This window comes from Brachycentrus maculatus, unplaced genomic scaffold, assembly GCF_059751285.1.
Source record: "Brachycentrus maculatus isolate JH-2025_06_01 unplaced genomic scaffold, ASM5975128v1 h1tg000048l, whole genome shotgun sequence".
Classification (NCBI taxonomy): Eukaryota; Metazoa; Arthropoda; class Insecta; order Trichoptera; family Brachycentridae; genus Brachycentrus; species Brachycentrus maculatus.
Genome location: NW_028280802.1, coordinates 81,448 through 100,005, shown reverse-complemented (window position 1 = coordinate 100,005; position 18,558 = coordinate 81,448). Strand labels below are relative to the sequence as shown.

Sequence of the window (18,558 nt, the reverse complement as noted above, 5' to 3'; positions counted from 1 at the left end):
CAAACTGTAATATTACAAAAATCGTGTTTTTTTCCTGCCTTGCATTTCTTTTTAGAAATATAAGTAATAAAAAAGGAAGAAATTTATCACCTTTTTTTTTCGTTGAAAACTGTATTATATCAAATGGGATGAATATATGGTGTTGTAGGAGCTGATTTTATTTCACCCATTACTTTATTTAAAATGTGTACCATTAAGAAATGAACTAATGTTAGAGTGTTTTTTTTGTTTGTGATGAATCTTATTAACAGATTTTAATGTAAGTATAAAACGGCGGGTGTAAATTATAAATAGTCTCTTTTGTATCGCAATAAAGCAAAACGATCTCTTTATCATCCGTAATAAACGTCTCCCATTACGCTAACCCCGTATTTACCACAAACGTCACATAGTCCATATAAACGATACGTGTTTATTAAATGATGGAAATAAATTTAGTGACAAGTTCAGAGAAATGAAGAAAAAATCATCTGGATTGGTGATTTATCATAATTATTCGACAGCAAGTCATGACTGTGGTGTGTAGGAATATTGTTGTATAAGGGTACCGGTATGGCGACGTCCGCGGGGCCTAAAGTACTCGCATCAACACATATAAATCTTTGTGTTATTATTTAACACTTACATAAACCAGTGGTGGACTTACTTTGACTCGGAAAAAAAGTCTTGTGATAAAACGATGGTGTTGACGTTAAAAACAGTTTTAATAAAAAAAAAACACAATTTATTCTTTATTATTTTGATCAATATCACAAGTGGATTTAATGGGCATAAATGCAATTAGAAAACGGATTAGTCATAATATTGATGAGTTCAGCTTTTTAATTCATAATGGATGTGGGCAGTAGTAATGTATACTCGTATGAATGCTTACTGCCCACATAAGTATATATTTTTTCTGTAATTACAACTAAGTTTTATTTTATTAAGATTATATGAGAGCGGGTTTATACTGCTGCTGTTTTGAATTTGTTTTTGTAAACTTCAACATAAAATGGTCACTTTACCGAATTCATATTTTTAAAAGTAATGAAAACAAATCTTTTTCTGACGCAATGGTTAATAAGACACTGCATCGTATTGAAGCTGTGTTTTTTTTTATCGTATACGGCAACTTTTCTTTGGCTGTATAAATATTCCATAATTACCCTTATTCTCACCCAATGGTGAATAAGACACTGTATTGTATCGATGCTGTGTTTTCTTGATCGTAGACGGTAATTTTTCTTTAGTTGTATAAACATTCCAACAAGTAAATTTCTTGTTTTTCAGGACCACATGCCGAATACGTAAAACACGTGTCATGCAAATTTGAAATTATTTTTGGTCTATTTGTGCGCTTAGAATACCTGGATCCGGCTCTGTTAGCACAGACATTCCACCTACGAGTGCCACCATTTCGTGGCCATATTAGGGAGAGAATACCAGATATTAAATACTCGCTATTGGTCGATCAGGGGAAGCATTATTGCTTCACCAATAAAAAATACTGACCACTCAATGTCGTTTAATAATAACATCTAACGAATGTGTCAATACATATTAAAAAAAAAACATTTCGATATTATATATATATATATATATATATATATATATATATATATATATATATATATATATATATATATATATATATATATATATATATATATATATATATATATATATATATATATATATATATATATATATATATATATATATATATATATATATATATATATATATATATATATATATATAAATAAATAAATCCGCAAAATAATTATGATACCTTTTCGAATTGAACAATGGCTTAGTAATTAGTATGCTAAAGTGCCACTCACATCTGACACACTTCAATACAATTCAGAAAAATAATTAAATATTGAATTCAATAAAAACCTCATTCAATACTGACGCGAAATATAAAATTAGTGACATATACGAATATATTCAATTCAAAATCGATATCATTAATATCCGTTAAAGCTATGAATAACTTTTACTTTTACTACGTTTAAAGCGATTTGATGGTGGATTTAGAAATAACGATTATTTGGTATATAACATACAATATTGGCAATGCAAAAATCGATTTCATCATAAAAATTTAATCGAACTGATCAAAACATATCCATTATTTTTCTTTGTATTCTACAAACTGATTAAGTGGGTCGAATTAATTTAATTTGTGTCTATGAATGATTTTAATTTCAGCTTTTGATTCCTAACTCTTGTATTTTTTTCAGGCTGGAGGGATTGATCTGAAAGAGAATCTTACAGCGGGAGCTGCATCTTGGCCTTACCCCTCAGTGTACCACCCTTATGACGCAGCTTTTGCTGGCTATCCCTTCAATGGGTAAGTTCACATTACGTCATTGTATAAAAAGAATTTTATCTTTTAACCATTATCGCAAGGATGTTATGATCGTTTACTGCATGAAGGCAAGGTGATCAGCCTTGCGCTTTTTGTACTAGTCCATCGTGATATTATATAATTATGAGAGTGAAAATCACCCATATTTGTTAAGATCCCTCAGGGAATCAAGCACGGTAGCCAAACGAGCTGATCACTACGCTACGGAGGTGGACAGACATAATGGAATAATAGAAACAATAGAAACTGTTGAACTTATTAACCTATTACAGAAATCGAAAAACAGTGCACACGAAAAGCTACATGAAGTTTCTTTCATATTTTTTTTATTTTATGTTTTTCCTTGTTTTGCACCCTGCTTATAAACAAACAAGATAAATCCACGGATAAGGGATTATTCCACATTTTCTGCAGTGCTTTCAAAGTAACATTGTGTGGAAAGAAAAGGCAGAGCAACGCAGTTCAGTCGCTCCACTTCACTTTATTTCTACCAAATTACGTTGTTATGAATGAGTGAGTACTTAAATACTAAGGTGTTGATGATTCTAGCTAAATTGTAAAGGGTATATTGGTTATTAAACCGGCATTATTGCTCATAATCCATCATTGCTGTAAACAATCAATCATTATTATAAATAATTAAACAACACTAACAGTCTTCGACCACCGAGGGAGCCTTAACGGACACAGTGTCGTTCGTTAATTGGCACTTGTAATTGTTTGTTAGACGGTCTTCAAATTGAAAACCGTCATTGTTTAAGCTCTGAATACATCTTGTAGTCTTAAGCGCGCCTTGTTCCACATTGAAGCGTTAATAGAAGCATTTATGATCATGGTGGATCTATGTATAATTTATGCTCTCAAAAACAGAAATTTGAAGAAAAATCTACAAATATATCGATTTTTGACACCACTTTCAAAAGTCTCAATCTGAATGTCAAAAACATTGGAAATATAATAGGAAATTACTAAAAAATTAGAAATTTCACCCGATATTATACTTTTTACAGTTTTTTTTATTATTTTTAAAACAAAATAAATTAAACTTCTAGTTAATATACATATTCAACTTTGGGTCCAAAATACACCTCGATAATTGATTATCTTATTGCTCTCATATTATTTACCTACATTTACTGTTATATTTTATGAAATTTAATCCAGTATATTTAAAATAACATATTTTTGCACATAAAAATAGTCACTCTAATTTAATAAAAAAATTACTCCAGATTTTTAAATAAAAGCGTCCTGACAACTATGCCATGTTAGCTACTATGTTAAATTATGTAAACAATGTCGAAAACAACAAAAACCATCACAGAACTAAATAAGGTCAGGAGTCAGGAATTTTATAGTAACTTAGTAATTTCCTACTGACTTACAATTCTCTTTTTTAATACTTTTATAATTTTGTACTACTGTAGGCATGTTACCTACAAGTTCATTCTAATTTTACATGACTTAGTGAAAATGAAATCATTAAGTTAGAATCATATTACTTGTGAGAACACTTAAATTAATTATACTGACGATAAAAAGTATTATGTATTGAATTCACATTATTAGTACCTACTTTGATAACTATCGTTTTGATATGCAGACTGACGTATTGCATAGAATGAGTCATACAGGGATATCACAAACCAATGTGATAGGTTTCTCTAATCTCGACACAGGATCTATCAATCAGGAATATTATAAATAATATTCAGGGTTTTTCACTTGATTTACATCATAAATTTATTTACCTCTTCTTTTAGTAAAAAAAACATTCATTTTTAAAATTTTCACACTCTGTTCATTCTTTATACATTCAGGCATTGCATCATATATTTTCAAACCTTTGTACATTATTCAATTTTGCGACTCTGTTTTTTTTTTCGAAAATGGCAGTCTTATTTTATCCTTAATCACAATGAAAAATAATAAGAGTATCAGTTATTACTAAAATTAATTAAAAGGCTAGGAATTAAATCCTGCATTGCCATATTATATGAACTGTTACCAAAAGAAAATCTGAATTACAAAAAAAAATTTTACAAATAAAATGACATTTTAATCACACATCACACAATCACACAAATAAGAATAACATTTTAATCACACATATACATGTTAAAATGTTGCATAAGACTTTCTTTAAGAAGTATAAATGCTGCCATATTCCGTGGCCATGCCACGGAAATAACATATATTGTAAAATCATACACACATATCTGATTTTGGTGCTAATATGTCCCATAACTCACAATAAATATTAGAGAATAAAAGAATCGTTTTACACTCATTTTTAAAACTGAAGCCAAGCCTTAATAAACACACATATATTTATATTAGTTACTATTCACGTTCGCGTGTTTTTGCTTAAGAGTTTAACAGTTTGATCGTATAATATTCGAGTATTACTACTGTTATCACAATATATCTTAATAAAAAATTTGATATTTTAATAATAAAATGGAATCTACACGTAAAATAACTATCGTTCTGGTGTTGCTCCTATCCAATGAAACGTTGGAAGTTTTATTCAATTTTCAATGGATTGTTTAAAAAAAATATGTTATGTGTATGTATGTAACGAATAAGTGAGGAAAATAGGTGAAAAAAAAAATATTTGGCGACTGTAGTTGGAAAAATAAGTAGAGGATGACCAAGAAAACGTGGTCACAGTCAGGTATGTCAAATACTTGGAAATGGCTGGATCCGGAGTTGAAATAATCGGCGGGTGTATATGAGGAGATGCATGAATATGGAAGAGTTTTCTACCTTCCTCTGTAGGGAAGCAACGTGATAGTTAGTTAGTTAGTTAGATATATACTTATGAAATTATAAAGTTAATTGCTATAGCTAATAATATGAGATGTCTTTATCATTTTATTGCTTATACTGAATTAATGAATTACGTTCAGACATATCGAGCAGCCTAAAATAGGCAAATTTCCTTGCGTTAAATTTTTACTATTGTGTGTGGGTATTGTTATTGACCCACCTACATTTCTGGGATATTATCCCCTTTAAAAGGTTGTTTCTTCCTCGCCGCAAAACCGCGCACCCTTTTCACCCTTTAATTTCGCTTTATATTCCACAACTTAATTTAAAGCTATAAAATATGAATAGAAAGGGCTTAAGAAATTTTATTGATAAGTAGACCTTTATATTTCCCGAAAGAACGCTCATAATCGTAATTTTAGTATTTATTTTATATCATCTGAATATAATTTATGTGTAAAGTTAAATTGAATCTCAGTATAACACAATTTTCCAGCGATATTTTTGTAATTTTAAGCAGCTCTGATTACAATGACAATTAATGTACAAAATTAATTTATCTACAAATAAAGATTTAATATTTTTTATTTATGTATTCCTTAAAGCAATACATTTTTCCAAAAAGATATGACGAGATATCTATGTTTAATAAATGATACAGCAATACATAAATACTCGTAAAAACAAACGAGAATATACAATAATACAGTTTTCAAGAAAAGTCAATACTGCAACAGTATACGCAAAAAGCATGAATATAACCTTGAAAGATGCACAAGTCTAATTATGATAAAATTTAGCTCGGTTTTGGGTTCGAATATCTGATAAAAAAATTATTCCTCATTTGTTTACAACTGATGAAAACGAGACAAGGAGAGTCGAATGTTTTAATTCTTTCGCAAAAAAACTGAATTGGATACCCTGCACTTAATTGTTAAATACTTCCATAAATTATTTCTATCATAATTTCATTGCAGTCTGTCGAACGCTTCAGCTATAAAATTCCACGCTAAAAATCCCATCTCTAATTTAATTGCAAATCACATCTCGACCACACCCTTTTATTGGGGTCTCTTTTATTTTTCAGTAGCGCACATTATCTACTATTTCGAGAGGGGGTAAAAGATTCGAGCATTAACGAAGCAGATGCCCCCTTCAGCTATCTTGCTGGTTAACGAGCCGCCACTGGCTGACTGTGCAGTGGCGTACCATGATTTATGCATTTTTAATTGCGGGGCGAAACTGGCTAGCGCAGAGGCGTAGGACACTAGGTTTTTTAAAGCACTCTTTAACCCAGCCGCACAGACACGCTTCCACAAGAATTTCTACCCTGAAATTTTAAGTGTTTTCATATTTTTCAAATGTCTAATTTAGAACGAATTATGAACGCGGCGTGCATTTCAAATTGAATCGCTTAACTAAAGCTGATGCTTGGCGTGATTCTGAGTTTTAGCGATTGGCGCAGTAGTCATTAAAAAAGTTTTGCTTCGTATTTATTATTTTGAAAATCTGCGAATTCCAGATTTTCATTTAATGTGAAAGCTGTTAATTCGTTTTATAAAATTCATAATATGCTCATAATCCCTACAAAATTATGATTTAATTTTTAATAATGATTTATATATTTCCTGCACTACTTCTCTCAATAATAAAACCGTCACATATTCAAATTTTATGTTATTAAGTTCAATAATCAAATAAATAAACTATTTTTATCCATCAAGCTATTTTACCACAGATAAGACTAACATAAAAGAATGCTAAGCTGATCTACAATATTTTAAATTCGCCCGTCGATTATAATTACCATATGCTATAATCCTCGCATATTATCACGATCGAAAATATTAGTAATGTTATGTTACATATTCATTCGTTCCGACATAAATCACATGTGTCAAATTTTACAACACAACACTCAGTTGGCAAAAGGTTTTTTTTATGAATAATTATGTGGTATTATTACAATAACATACATTGATTTCTTGTGATCTTTCCTAAAGCGAGTAAGTGTTTATATATATATATATATATATATATATATATATATATATATATATATATATATATATATATATATATATATATATATATATATATACATATATATATATATATATATATATATATGTATATATAATATATATATATATATATATATATATATATATGTATATATATATATATATATATATATATGTATATATAATATATATATGTATATATATATATATATATATATATATATATATATATATATATATATATATATATATATATATATATATATATATATATATATATATATATATATATATATATGTATATATATATGTATGTATGTATATAAATATAAAAATATATATATATATATATATATATATATATATATATATATATATATATATATATATATATATATTATATATATATATATATATATATATATATATATATATATATATATATGTATATAACGTAGTAAATATTTGAAAAACGTTTATGGTCTATTTGTTATCATAAAGACAAGAGTAGGTATCTATTTGAGAAGTTACCATCAGTACGTTAGTCATTATTTACTCAATCCATCATGTTTACACCATCTGACAAGCTAGATTAACCTTACAGATTTAGAACGGTACACCTCCTTCGGATGCAAATGTCATTTGAAAATATCAACCCTTCACAGCACATGTAAATGATGTGTGATATTCGTGCTCGCCTCATTACAGGGGTAAAAAATTCTCTACCCATTTCACTATCAGGAAAGGTCATCAATCACATTTTTAACGCGCATCTGTTTTGAATGTTGTCTCTTTTATTATTTTATTAACATTAAATTGAATCAGGGTCCTTCTCTGTCTGCTAATGACGCCTGGTTTGAGGGTGTTCATTGTGAAGATATATATTAATTATGACTTTATGGCGATGCTGTCGAATGCAATGAAACGAAACTTGAAATACACACTAATTAATGAGACACATCTTCATGCTCCGTCTTGGTGCTCGCTAATTTTAGCAACGGAATACTAAATAACATAATATGAACTTTCATAATGACTGGGACTTCCTTTACATAGTTTTTTTTTTACAAAAATATACTTATTATACGAGAATAAAATAACCTAAAAAATACAAGGTATTTGTAGAAACTGGGGAGAAAAATAGTACTGTATGATTCGTATTTAATTTTAAGTAACCTAACTTACTGAAAAAATCTGAGAAAAACAGTATTTTACATAAATAAATACATGTAGGTATAAACATATTTTTAGACTTCAAACCTTCCATACTATCTTCTTTTAAGTTTAATACCTACTGCCATTTTTTTGTGGAACTGGATTTTATATACTAACAAAATATCTATTTAGTTTTTTGCACATATATCTTACTAGACCAGTAAGCGGATTTTGTCGCAACCGACAAGTTATCATATAGAGCAAGATCGACAAGCTACATACTCGGATATATGTTTTTACAAAAAAAATCTAGTTTACATAATGTTCTTTAATATAACCGTTCGATCAGGACAGCACAGTTTTGGTATGTTTTCCAACGAGCAAGTAGAAATTGCTTTTTGAACATGCGCACTCGTATGTGCTGTTTAAGGAACGAATAATGTATTCCTCTTCGATATGAGCAAAGTAATATATCAAATACTAAAATGGAAGAAATACACCTTCCGTTCACGTGCTTGTATAGACTTAGCAAGGAAGCCTTTTCATATAAATACAAGTGTTAAAACAATCTTTATTATTTTATATGTACCCTTAAAACAAGATAATGTAAAAGATGTTGGATTAGATTCACTGGGTATTTTTGATGAAATTGCTTTTTTAATGTTTTATTAAAAAAAATTCAATGATTAAACAGTTTATTTCAATTACAATGTTTGAGATAATCATTGAATGCTTACATGCATCGGTTGAGCCTAACATTAAAAAAAAGGTTTATTTTTTCTAGTCTTCTTTTTTGGATTTCAGTTATTTCCTTAAAAATAATATTTTGTAATGCCAAATAAGTCCTTTAGTTTTCATGTTTCGGGTCCTCAATTTTTCATTGACAATACTGTGACAATTTTCAGTATAATTCACTTTTTATATATAATTATAGAATGGCACTCGATCGCATGAACACGATGTTAGTTGAGTCAATGTTATGAATGCAAAATGCAAATATAATATTTGGTGCTATTTTTATCTCAAAAAAGGTTTTGACTACGTGTTGATAAGAATGCTAGGGATGTTAGCAAAAAAAATGCTTTGGATGTAAAAGCTATTTTTATTTACTAACTCGTATATTATTGGTGTGTTACATTTTTAAACAAATTAAAATTAAACTCCTTAGGCGGCGATTCGCTAATCGGTAATTGGGCAAAAGAGGTAAATTTCAAAGACATGTTTATTAGGCACATTTCGTTACATGAGATGGAAAAAATATATAACGTAGAGAGAAGGAAAAAGATAGTTATATATTCCAAAGTCACGATAGTATATCAAAAGTTAGCTATGTATACACAACGATACAAAGCGATAGTGACAAGCATGCGTGCGTTAGACACGTCAGACGCTATATATTAACAGTTGATGCACTACACGTTGTTTAAGTAATAATTATCATAAAGTTTTGTGATTATTTAAGAAATTTCAGTTGTTTCACGTTTATGGTGCTGCACGTACGTTTTAAAAAAAATATACCTTCACTTACCATCTATTCCCTCCTTATTATCAAATTATTCTATATAATTAACTCAGATATTCCTCATAAGATGCTTTCAAAGAACTGTGTTTCAACATCGTATCTTCGATACTGCTCTGTTATCATAAATGTTTAATTTTTATATTTTTTATATACCATTTGTATATTTTGGTAATTGGTAATTTTGGCGGGTAAGTTCTCGCTCTTAAGGGTTCATTGCGCCATGTGTAGAGGCACGAACACACATAGGTAGTTAAAGACAAACTTAATGAAATAATAATACGAAAATACATACCTTTTACCGGATGTTAACGTCCTATGATACCATCACGCATACATCATTGTCGACTGAAATGGTGTCGGACTTGTGTTGCTGTGACATGAATTAATACATCGATACTTAAGAATGTACAATCATACGAGCCAAAATTGAATTATGAACACTCACGGTACAAATCAATCTTGGCTTAAATTCAAGTACTCGTACAAACAAATTAAGTTTTTTTTTTTCAATATATGGATATATAATTTTCGACCACACATAAGCATACAAAGCTAAAATTATTTGTATATTAATATTTGTATTTGTATTATTGGAAGGGCATGCTCCAAATTCCATGGAAAGCTAGACGCACCAACGAGTCCATTCGCCAGGAACTACACTTGGATGACTTGACTCTGGCCAATGTCTTTATACGACGGATTCCTCAGTTCTTTGGACACGTTACGCGTGGCAATGAGGATAGCCTGTAACGACTGGTTGTGATCGGTATCCTGGAGGGGAAGAAAGGAAGAGGAAGATATCCTACATGATGGATCGATCAAGTTAAGGCAGCAGTAGAGACCTCGGTGGTTGGAGCGCTATGTAATGCATTTTGTATGTAATTTATACATACAAGTTTAAAAACTTGTTGTAACATTCAATGTTCTCAACACAATGTTCTCAACACAAAGTTCTCAACAGATGGCGGTTTCGTCCGCCAGTTCCAACTATTATGCAAAAGCGGTTATTGAATTATACCATTAATATAATTCCACAAAATTCGAAGAAGGTTGAAGCTTCATAATAACCAGATGGTGACCATTTTACATTTTTTACAAAGGTAACACTTAAGCTAGCCAATGACATGTCAAGAGGCGTGTTAACGTTATTATGATGTTTCCAGATAACGTATGACTCGAAAATAAAAATTTATTTGTATTTAAGAAAAAATATACTTGAATGTTAGATCGACTTCCCTTCGGAATTCATATTCCTTTTTTTTAAATACAAATTCTTTTTTATTGTTGAGACATGTGTGATATCTGTAAAATTACAATAGTGTGTAATGTTATGTTACATATTGATGTTCGTTTGAAACGATTCTCGGAAATTTCACCGGACCATGTTTTGGTTACACGTTTCATAATGATTTTTAAATTTTGTCAGAATACATATTTTATTTTTATTTTAAAATCTTAAATAGTATTTTTTACGTCAGATTATGATAATTTATAATTAATTCTAGGAAATGATTTTAATTGATAATTATAAAAATATACTTAAAAGAATCTACCGTTAAACTATATGATAAAAATCCCCATTGCAAAAAACAACATAGATCGCATCTCTTTATTTCTATGTGAGTATTTTATTTATTACATAACTGAAGCAACAGAACCGTGAAAAATCTTTTTTTATTGCTATCACTTTAAGTAACACAAATAGTAAGCCACCAAGTAGATACTCGTACTATCTAGTAATGCTAATTGTTGACGTCAAAATCGTATTTCGCAGTACCTTACAGAATTAAGCATATTTTATTTTTATTAATTTTTACATATAAATATGATCATTGATTTAGTAACTGTCATGTTTTGAGACCCCAAGATAATCAGTACTTGTACATAATATTTCAGATTTTTTCGATACTATATACTATTTTAGCTCTAAATTCGAGGGCTCTGGACTGGGTTTTAAGTTATATTTCCGATAAAGTATCTGGAATAGAAAAAAACTGGTCATCTTCCCTTTGTTTTTTTTTTATAAAATTTGTTAAAAATTTGATAGGTTTCGTGTCTGAAAAAATATATGGGTGAAATATGCGAATAGAATGCACGTAAAAAATGGTTGGGTGAGAAAAGAGGTCTGCTGTGCCATTCGGGGTTGTGGAGGCGCCTGCGTACCAGCCATCTTCGGGTTGAACTAGCTTTCTAGTAATCTCTATCCCTGCCAGCCCATTTAAAAACTTTGTGATAATTTTTTAAATCTGTATTTACCTACCGAGATTGTCTACGACAGAGATATTGAAAGAAATTTATGTAAATTCACAGTACAAACCGAGACACATTTAAAAAAGATTTATAATAATTTTCGCATAAAAAATTGATCTGGAATTGTGGTCTGAGAGAAAGCCTCGTGCTCCCCCTATTGGATACGGGAATGTTATATCGACTTCTCTTAGTGCAATATACAGATGGGATGGATAGTGATACTCATGTTCATAAAAATCGTTTAAATTTGCTTGATTGTGAAGTATATTTAATTTGAGTATTGAAAATAATTAATTTTCTAAAGTATCTAAAATTTGTGAATTAAAATATTAACTATAAAAAATAACTTAAATATTAAGAAATTCCTTTCTGATGTTAAATTGATTGCTTGGTGAACGTATTTTTTTACTTGGGTTTTGTCTGTTGGGTGCAACGTATGTTTAATGTACAAGTATGATAGGATGTCACGTCATTAAAAAACATACCGGATATAGGAAATGCTCCCTCCACACATTATGAATGTAAAAAGGTTCAAATACTTATATGATATTAGTTTTGTTACCGTGGTTATTAACACGAATGAATCAATTATACCGTTAAATGAATTGGTTTATCAAAATTACATTTTCTTGAAATATTCATTTGCCTAATACTCGATATATGTGTAAAAACGAATAAACCAAATTCGCACGTGTAGTTGCTGACAGAGCATCGTTAAATCTGTGTTTTACACCTGCTCGGACGGGTTTAAAAACTAATTAATAACTACTATTATTACTTGCTACCTGTATAATGAAAATACGTAATATTATGTTATTTATTACAGTATCACACCACGCCTTGGTACAAAATTAAAACCAATTAAAATTTGACTTTAAAACAAGTGTTCCTTGGAGCTAGCTAATAATTATTTCACGCTTTTGTGAACTATGTGATATTATAATTTACTTCAATGTAATTACGGCTCGAATTATTAACATGTATAATCGTTAACAATATGACAAGACAATGTCAATCAATAATTTTAATAAAACATTGAAATCAAACAATTTATTTTCAATATATTTTCAAGTTTAAAATTAAACCAAAACTTCTGATTGACAGATAATGCTAATGATAACTCTCACTGCCATAAATTATTTAGTAATACGAATTTCCAAAATGATAAACTTACTGACAATTATGTATCTACATACTTTAGAAGCCCGAAGAGGTCATATACCTTAGTTTCTTTCTCACATAAAGAGCTTCCTTTAATTATGTGATCTCTATATATGACCCAAACACATTGATAACGTAGTATTACTAAATTAAATATTTGACCTGTGAATCGTTTATTATTAATGCGAAACAGTTGTTTTTTTTAATTTTTTAAACTTTTATTGAATTATTAAAATTATCATTTCGATTGCATTGTTTTCTCTCGTAATGTTGGTAAAAAAGATAAGTTAACATTTTAATATTGTGATTTCGACTGTTTACATAGACAATTATAAATTAAGCTAGCGCGAAATGTAACCATAAATTACAAAAGAAATTGGGATGAGGTAACTTGTTCTGTTTACGTTAATGTGATATAACTTACGACGTTGAACTAAGATTTTATAAAAAGATAATAAACCTGTTTCTTCTGTGAAGCAATCCGCGGTTTTCGTTGCGTCTATAGATGGGTGAAAGACACCGGAAGCCATCCAAAAATGTATAGTACCGTGTGCGAGAACGTCGATGAGATTCGCGAAATATCCAACTAGCTACGGCTTATACGTATACGCACTTAATACAGGTATTAGATATAATAATATATTTTATCGTTTTGATTAGGCATTCCGCATGCGCGCTAAGCCAACAACCGAGTTTAACATCCACTTTTGGTGGTAGGCATGTGCGTGATTTACCTACTAATTTAAGGACATCATTTTACACGTCATTATTGGTGAGTGCGTGCCCAGCTGTTAAAAGCCCCTTTCGCACAAGTGGCGTTTTATAAAAAAAAGTTTTACTGGACACGATGTGGTTGTCTCTCGGGTAAATATTACCTATTTTTTTTACTATTATAGGTTAAACATATAATTTCAAGATTCATAGATTTGATGTTTAATTTTTCCCAAAGATTGTATGTTACATTGCACACACACACACACATTGAAAATAGGAATCAAGTTGTGACAGAGTGGGGGTCAAAACTAGAGCGTTTGATTCTTAATCCGCGTCACTAACCACTGGGCTATAATTTGATTCCAATATTACATTTATCAAGTGCCAACGTGATGTAGCGTTGCAGGTTCACAGTGTGAATTGGAACTAAATGCGACCGAAATGACCACAGCATGATCCAACCTTTTTGTCGCCTTTTAAATTGCTTTACTTTTCTTCAAATGAAATGGTCGGAAATAATGTGCCAATGGTTAACATTGGAATTATATTACAAGTTTTGTTAAATTTAAAAGTTTTATTACCTTTGAAAAGTATTCATTTTGCAAATTGAAACTTATCAATAAAATGTTCCGAAGTGAAATAATTATAATTTTTCGGTTTTACAATTTAAAAATTAAAATACCTTAAAAAAATAAATGCCATTACGATTTTTTAAATAGGGAATTACTTTTTCTGTTAAGATTTTCTTCGTTACGTGACGCGTCCTTGAAATTTCACACTTTCCAATTGTCTATCTTAATTAGTTTTGCCATCATATTTTAAATGATTAAATGTTGGTATTACAAGCAAAATGTTTTTTTTACTTCGGTATTCGTTATTTAATAAATAGTTTTTGTATAATTTTAAATAAATACAAATAGCTTTACAACGATTATTACTTTCACACAGTCATAAATAGACAAATGCTAGAAACGACTTGGCAATTAAAGTATTGATTAATTTACTTACCAAACAAAAACTTGGAATATCACAAAACCAGTATTTTTAAAAGGAATTTCAATCCGCTACTGTTAAAAAACGTACCTACCCAAAAATATAGTACAGTTAATAAATTCCATTCGACCTCGAACGATAAACGCGACCTTTGACTCGCTGAGCGAAATGTGTGAGGTCCAAAATAAATATACAAAATGCCCGTTATTTACAGTCCCGTTAATAACAAGGTTATTCCAACTCCAAATTTGTAATCTCTTATTTTTTAGATTTAATATGTACATGAATAAAATCAAAATTATCTCTAACATCTTACCTAATATGGTGATAATCGCGTTTTGATTTTATTTTTAGTTTTCATTGCTTTTAAATGTAGATCCATAATATTGTGCATTTACTCAATTAGCAATCATGGACAGCAGGGGAAAATAATAAAGAAGTAAAACTTTAATTAAAAAAGGGAAAATATCACCCAAATTAGATATTTAGCTCATAAAATATCTTATTAAAGACTTCAAAAAAATATTGGGATGATCTGTATGATATACTGAGTGATTATGCCGTCTGTTGATAATACTTTTGACTGCGTCCATTATCAGAGTTGATGTGGACTCTGCAAAGTGTCAGCATGAAGTGTAAATGACCGAGGAAAAGGATATCAGCTTCGAATAGACAGGAAAATCGAAGAAATGTAGAAATTATTTTTATCTGAATCCCAAGACTATAACTTCAGTTTTATCATAGTTTTATATAAACTATGTTTTGACGATCTTTGGAGTTGGAAAATATTTAAATTAGTCTGATTCAGTGAATAATTTGCAATTTTTTTAAAGATATTTTTTTTGGGTTTTTAAGAGTGTAAAAGTGCAATTTGAATGCTTACTTAGAAATCCATGTAATTAAAATAATCATAATTGCATTATTTAGATCTGAATATTTCATCTTACTTTTCTCAGAAAATAAAAAAGTATGAGTGAGATGTTTAGTTTTTTTTACATACAAAGTGTACGATACATTAGTACCTAAAATTAAACAAAAAATTCAATTAAAAAATAGGAGTAATAAAAAACATTTAATATATAAATAATGTCGCAATTATCTCGTTTGAATGAATTTAAAAAGTGTTATTGGGGTTAAATATATCAACATATATTTAATCATTTGAAAAATAATTAATGACATACATTATTATCACAGTCTATACAATTTTTATCTTGGTCCAAGCTCAGTCTTCATCTCAAATATAAATCAATATTTTGACAAATTGTTTTGGCGTTAACATTGTAATATTTCAGAATTAATAATGATTTATTTTCCTTTGTTAAAGTATCATTATTTTATGATTCACAAATTTACTTTGCCAGTTTCTGGAGAGCAGCTCTCTTATTTTCACACCAGTTTTATTTAAACATTCTTACATGTACCTACGAATAAATATTTCTCTGTATTTTTTTCATAGTAAGTTATATAATAAAACGGTTGGTTGTTAATCGTAAGCATCTGAGAATTCCTTCAATGTAATTTTCCAACTATAACTCCTTATTTTTTTTTAAACAGAAATGTCACGCTGTGGTAAATATATATCCGTTTTGATATTTTTTAAAATCCAGTAATATATGTATATATATATATATATATATATATATATATATATATATATATATATATATATATATATATATATATATATATATATATATAAATGTATATATATATATATATATATATATATATATTTATATATATATGTATATATATTTAAAAATTATTTTACAAAACAGTTGAAACAACGAAATTAACCTTTTTAATTCACAAAATATGTATTAAATATTCCTTATTATATATATAAAATAAATGTGACCTAATTCCGTTTGCACTCTACTTTGATTGACTTGTAAATCTAGAAAGTATGTTTCTGAATAGTATATTTACTCGTATAGCTACATAAGCGATAATAAGTGACGATATATTTATTTTTAACGAATAAAGACAATTTTTTTTTTACCTAAATTTTAAATTTAAATAATTGTAATGGGCACGGCGATAAAACATGTTAATCAAGGCATGGTTCATACTGATAGCAAATTAATAAATTTAATATTTTGTCTTCGTGGGCGGCCTTCTTAGATAAAAGTAATAAAATATGAATAATTGTTAATTTTTTTGTAATTAATATTTTTAATGACCACAACGATGTAAAACGCGTCAAGTTCCACTTAAGTTGATTATTTTATAATGTGTAGCAGTGGGCAAGACTGAAACGTGGCCGTATTCAAATATCGATATAATCATTTTATTAGCGATATAACTACTTCGTCTGGTAATAAAACTTGCGATGTCAGAACTAGGAGGTAACATACATAATATCTTGTTTTGAATTTTAAATGACCCGAGATGTCAGAATACAAGGAATAAATAGTGCTGAAGTGTTTTAAAAGGAGTAAATATTATAATTATGTCTTGTTGATTCCGGGTTTGTTTAATAATGCTGATATTCGTTTATTTAATATTATGCATTATATAAGCAAAATATTTTAAACGACCGATAAATTATAATATTTGACATGGAAAGTGATTATTAAATTGTAACTTCGATTTCATTTTATGAAACAGGGTGTGGACATTGAACATATAAAACTGACAGCTAAATCGTAATAATTATCTATTTCCGTCGTTTATGAGACTTTTGATCTACATAACTCAGCGTACGATGCAACCTTGGGTGATGGGCACTCATGAAATTTCAGGTCCGTTCCGCCCATACATGCGGTCTTGGTGAACAACGTATATCTATTTATGCTGTTCGCCCAGTTATTGATAAATGTATGTTATCCACATTTAAAAAAAATAAGGATAAAGGTTAAGTTTGCTCATCACTCAGGTGGATGCTGCTTTTAAAATCAAACCCAAGCCCTTTACAAAATTGTATTTTCCTGCTTATTATATATTATCTCAGATATAAGTTCCTTCCTAAACGTCATCTGTTTGGCATTCCCGCGAGAGTGGCATGCCGATAGAGGAGCATTCCATGCCATCGGTTGACCAGAAAAGCAACCCTGCCAAATTTAGTGTGCTGGTCGAAGACTGGTAACATAACTATACCCATAATCGTGTTTTAGCTGACCAAAGCGTGAGACGTCTATAGGCTTATTGGTCTGGAATCCTTAATGCACGATTCTTTGAGATACTCTTAAATAGTATTATAACATACATTGTATTATGATAGAGAAATTTTTCGAGAAAGGGTAAACTGAGTAAACGTACCTAAATGGGTTTCTCCAGGAGGTATATTTACATTTTCACATCTCAATATAGATGAAGAAGAATAAGGAAGTCTGGGTATTTACAGGGTTGATAAAGTGATCACTTAACACCAGTGGCGTGCTGACTGTTTTTAATCTGGGTAGGCAGTAGGGTTCGGCAAGGATAAGGTATAGTAGGCACTGGCCGTGTTTCTTTATAAAACGCGAGTAATCCAGGGTAGGCACTACTTTTCTGAATGTCATTTGCTACTTATAAATGATAAATAATTAATCAAACTAATTTTAGTGTGGATAAAAGCGGACCAAATCATATTGCCATCAAAAGTTTTATTTTAATTGAGAAAC

The 18,558-nt window shown here is 29.4% G+C and overlaps 1 protein-coding gene across 2 annotated transcripts in view; it reads left to right on the top strand.

Annotated features, from left to right (window-relative positions):
* The window catches only part of mirr (iroquois-class homeodomain protein mirror), a 65,163-nt gene that overhangs the window by 33,582 nt on the left and 13,023 nt on the right, over positions 1-18,558 (top strand). For both annotated transcript variants that reach the window (XM_088277631.1, XM_088277632.1), the window contains exon 3: positions 2,232-2,341. In XM_088277631.1, the coding sequence (XP_088133757.1) occupies positions 2,232-2,341 (110 nt within the window). The remainder of the gene's footprint in view (positions 1-2,231; positions 2,342-18,558) is intronic.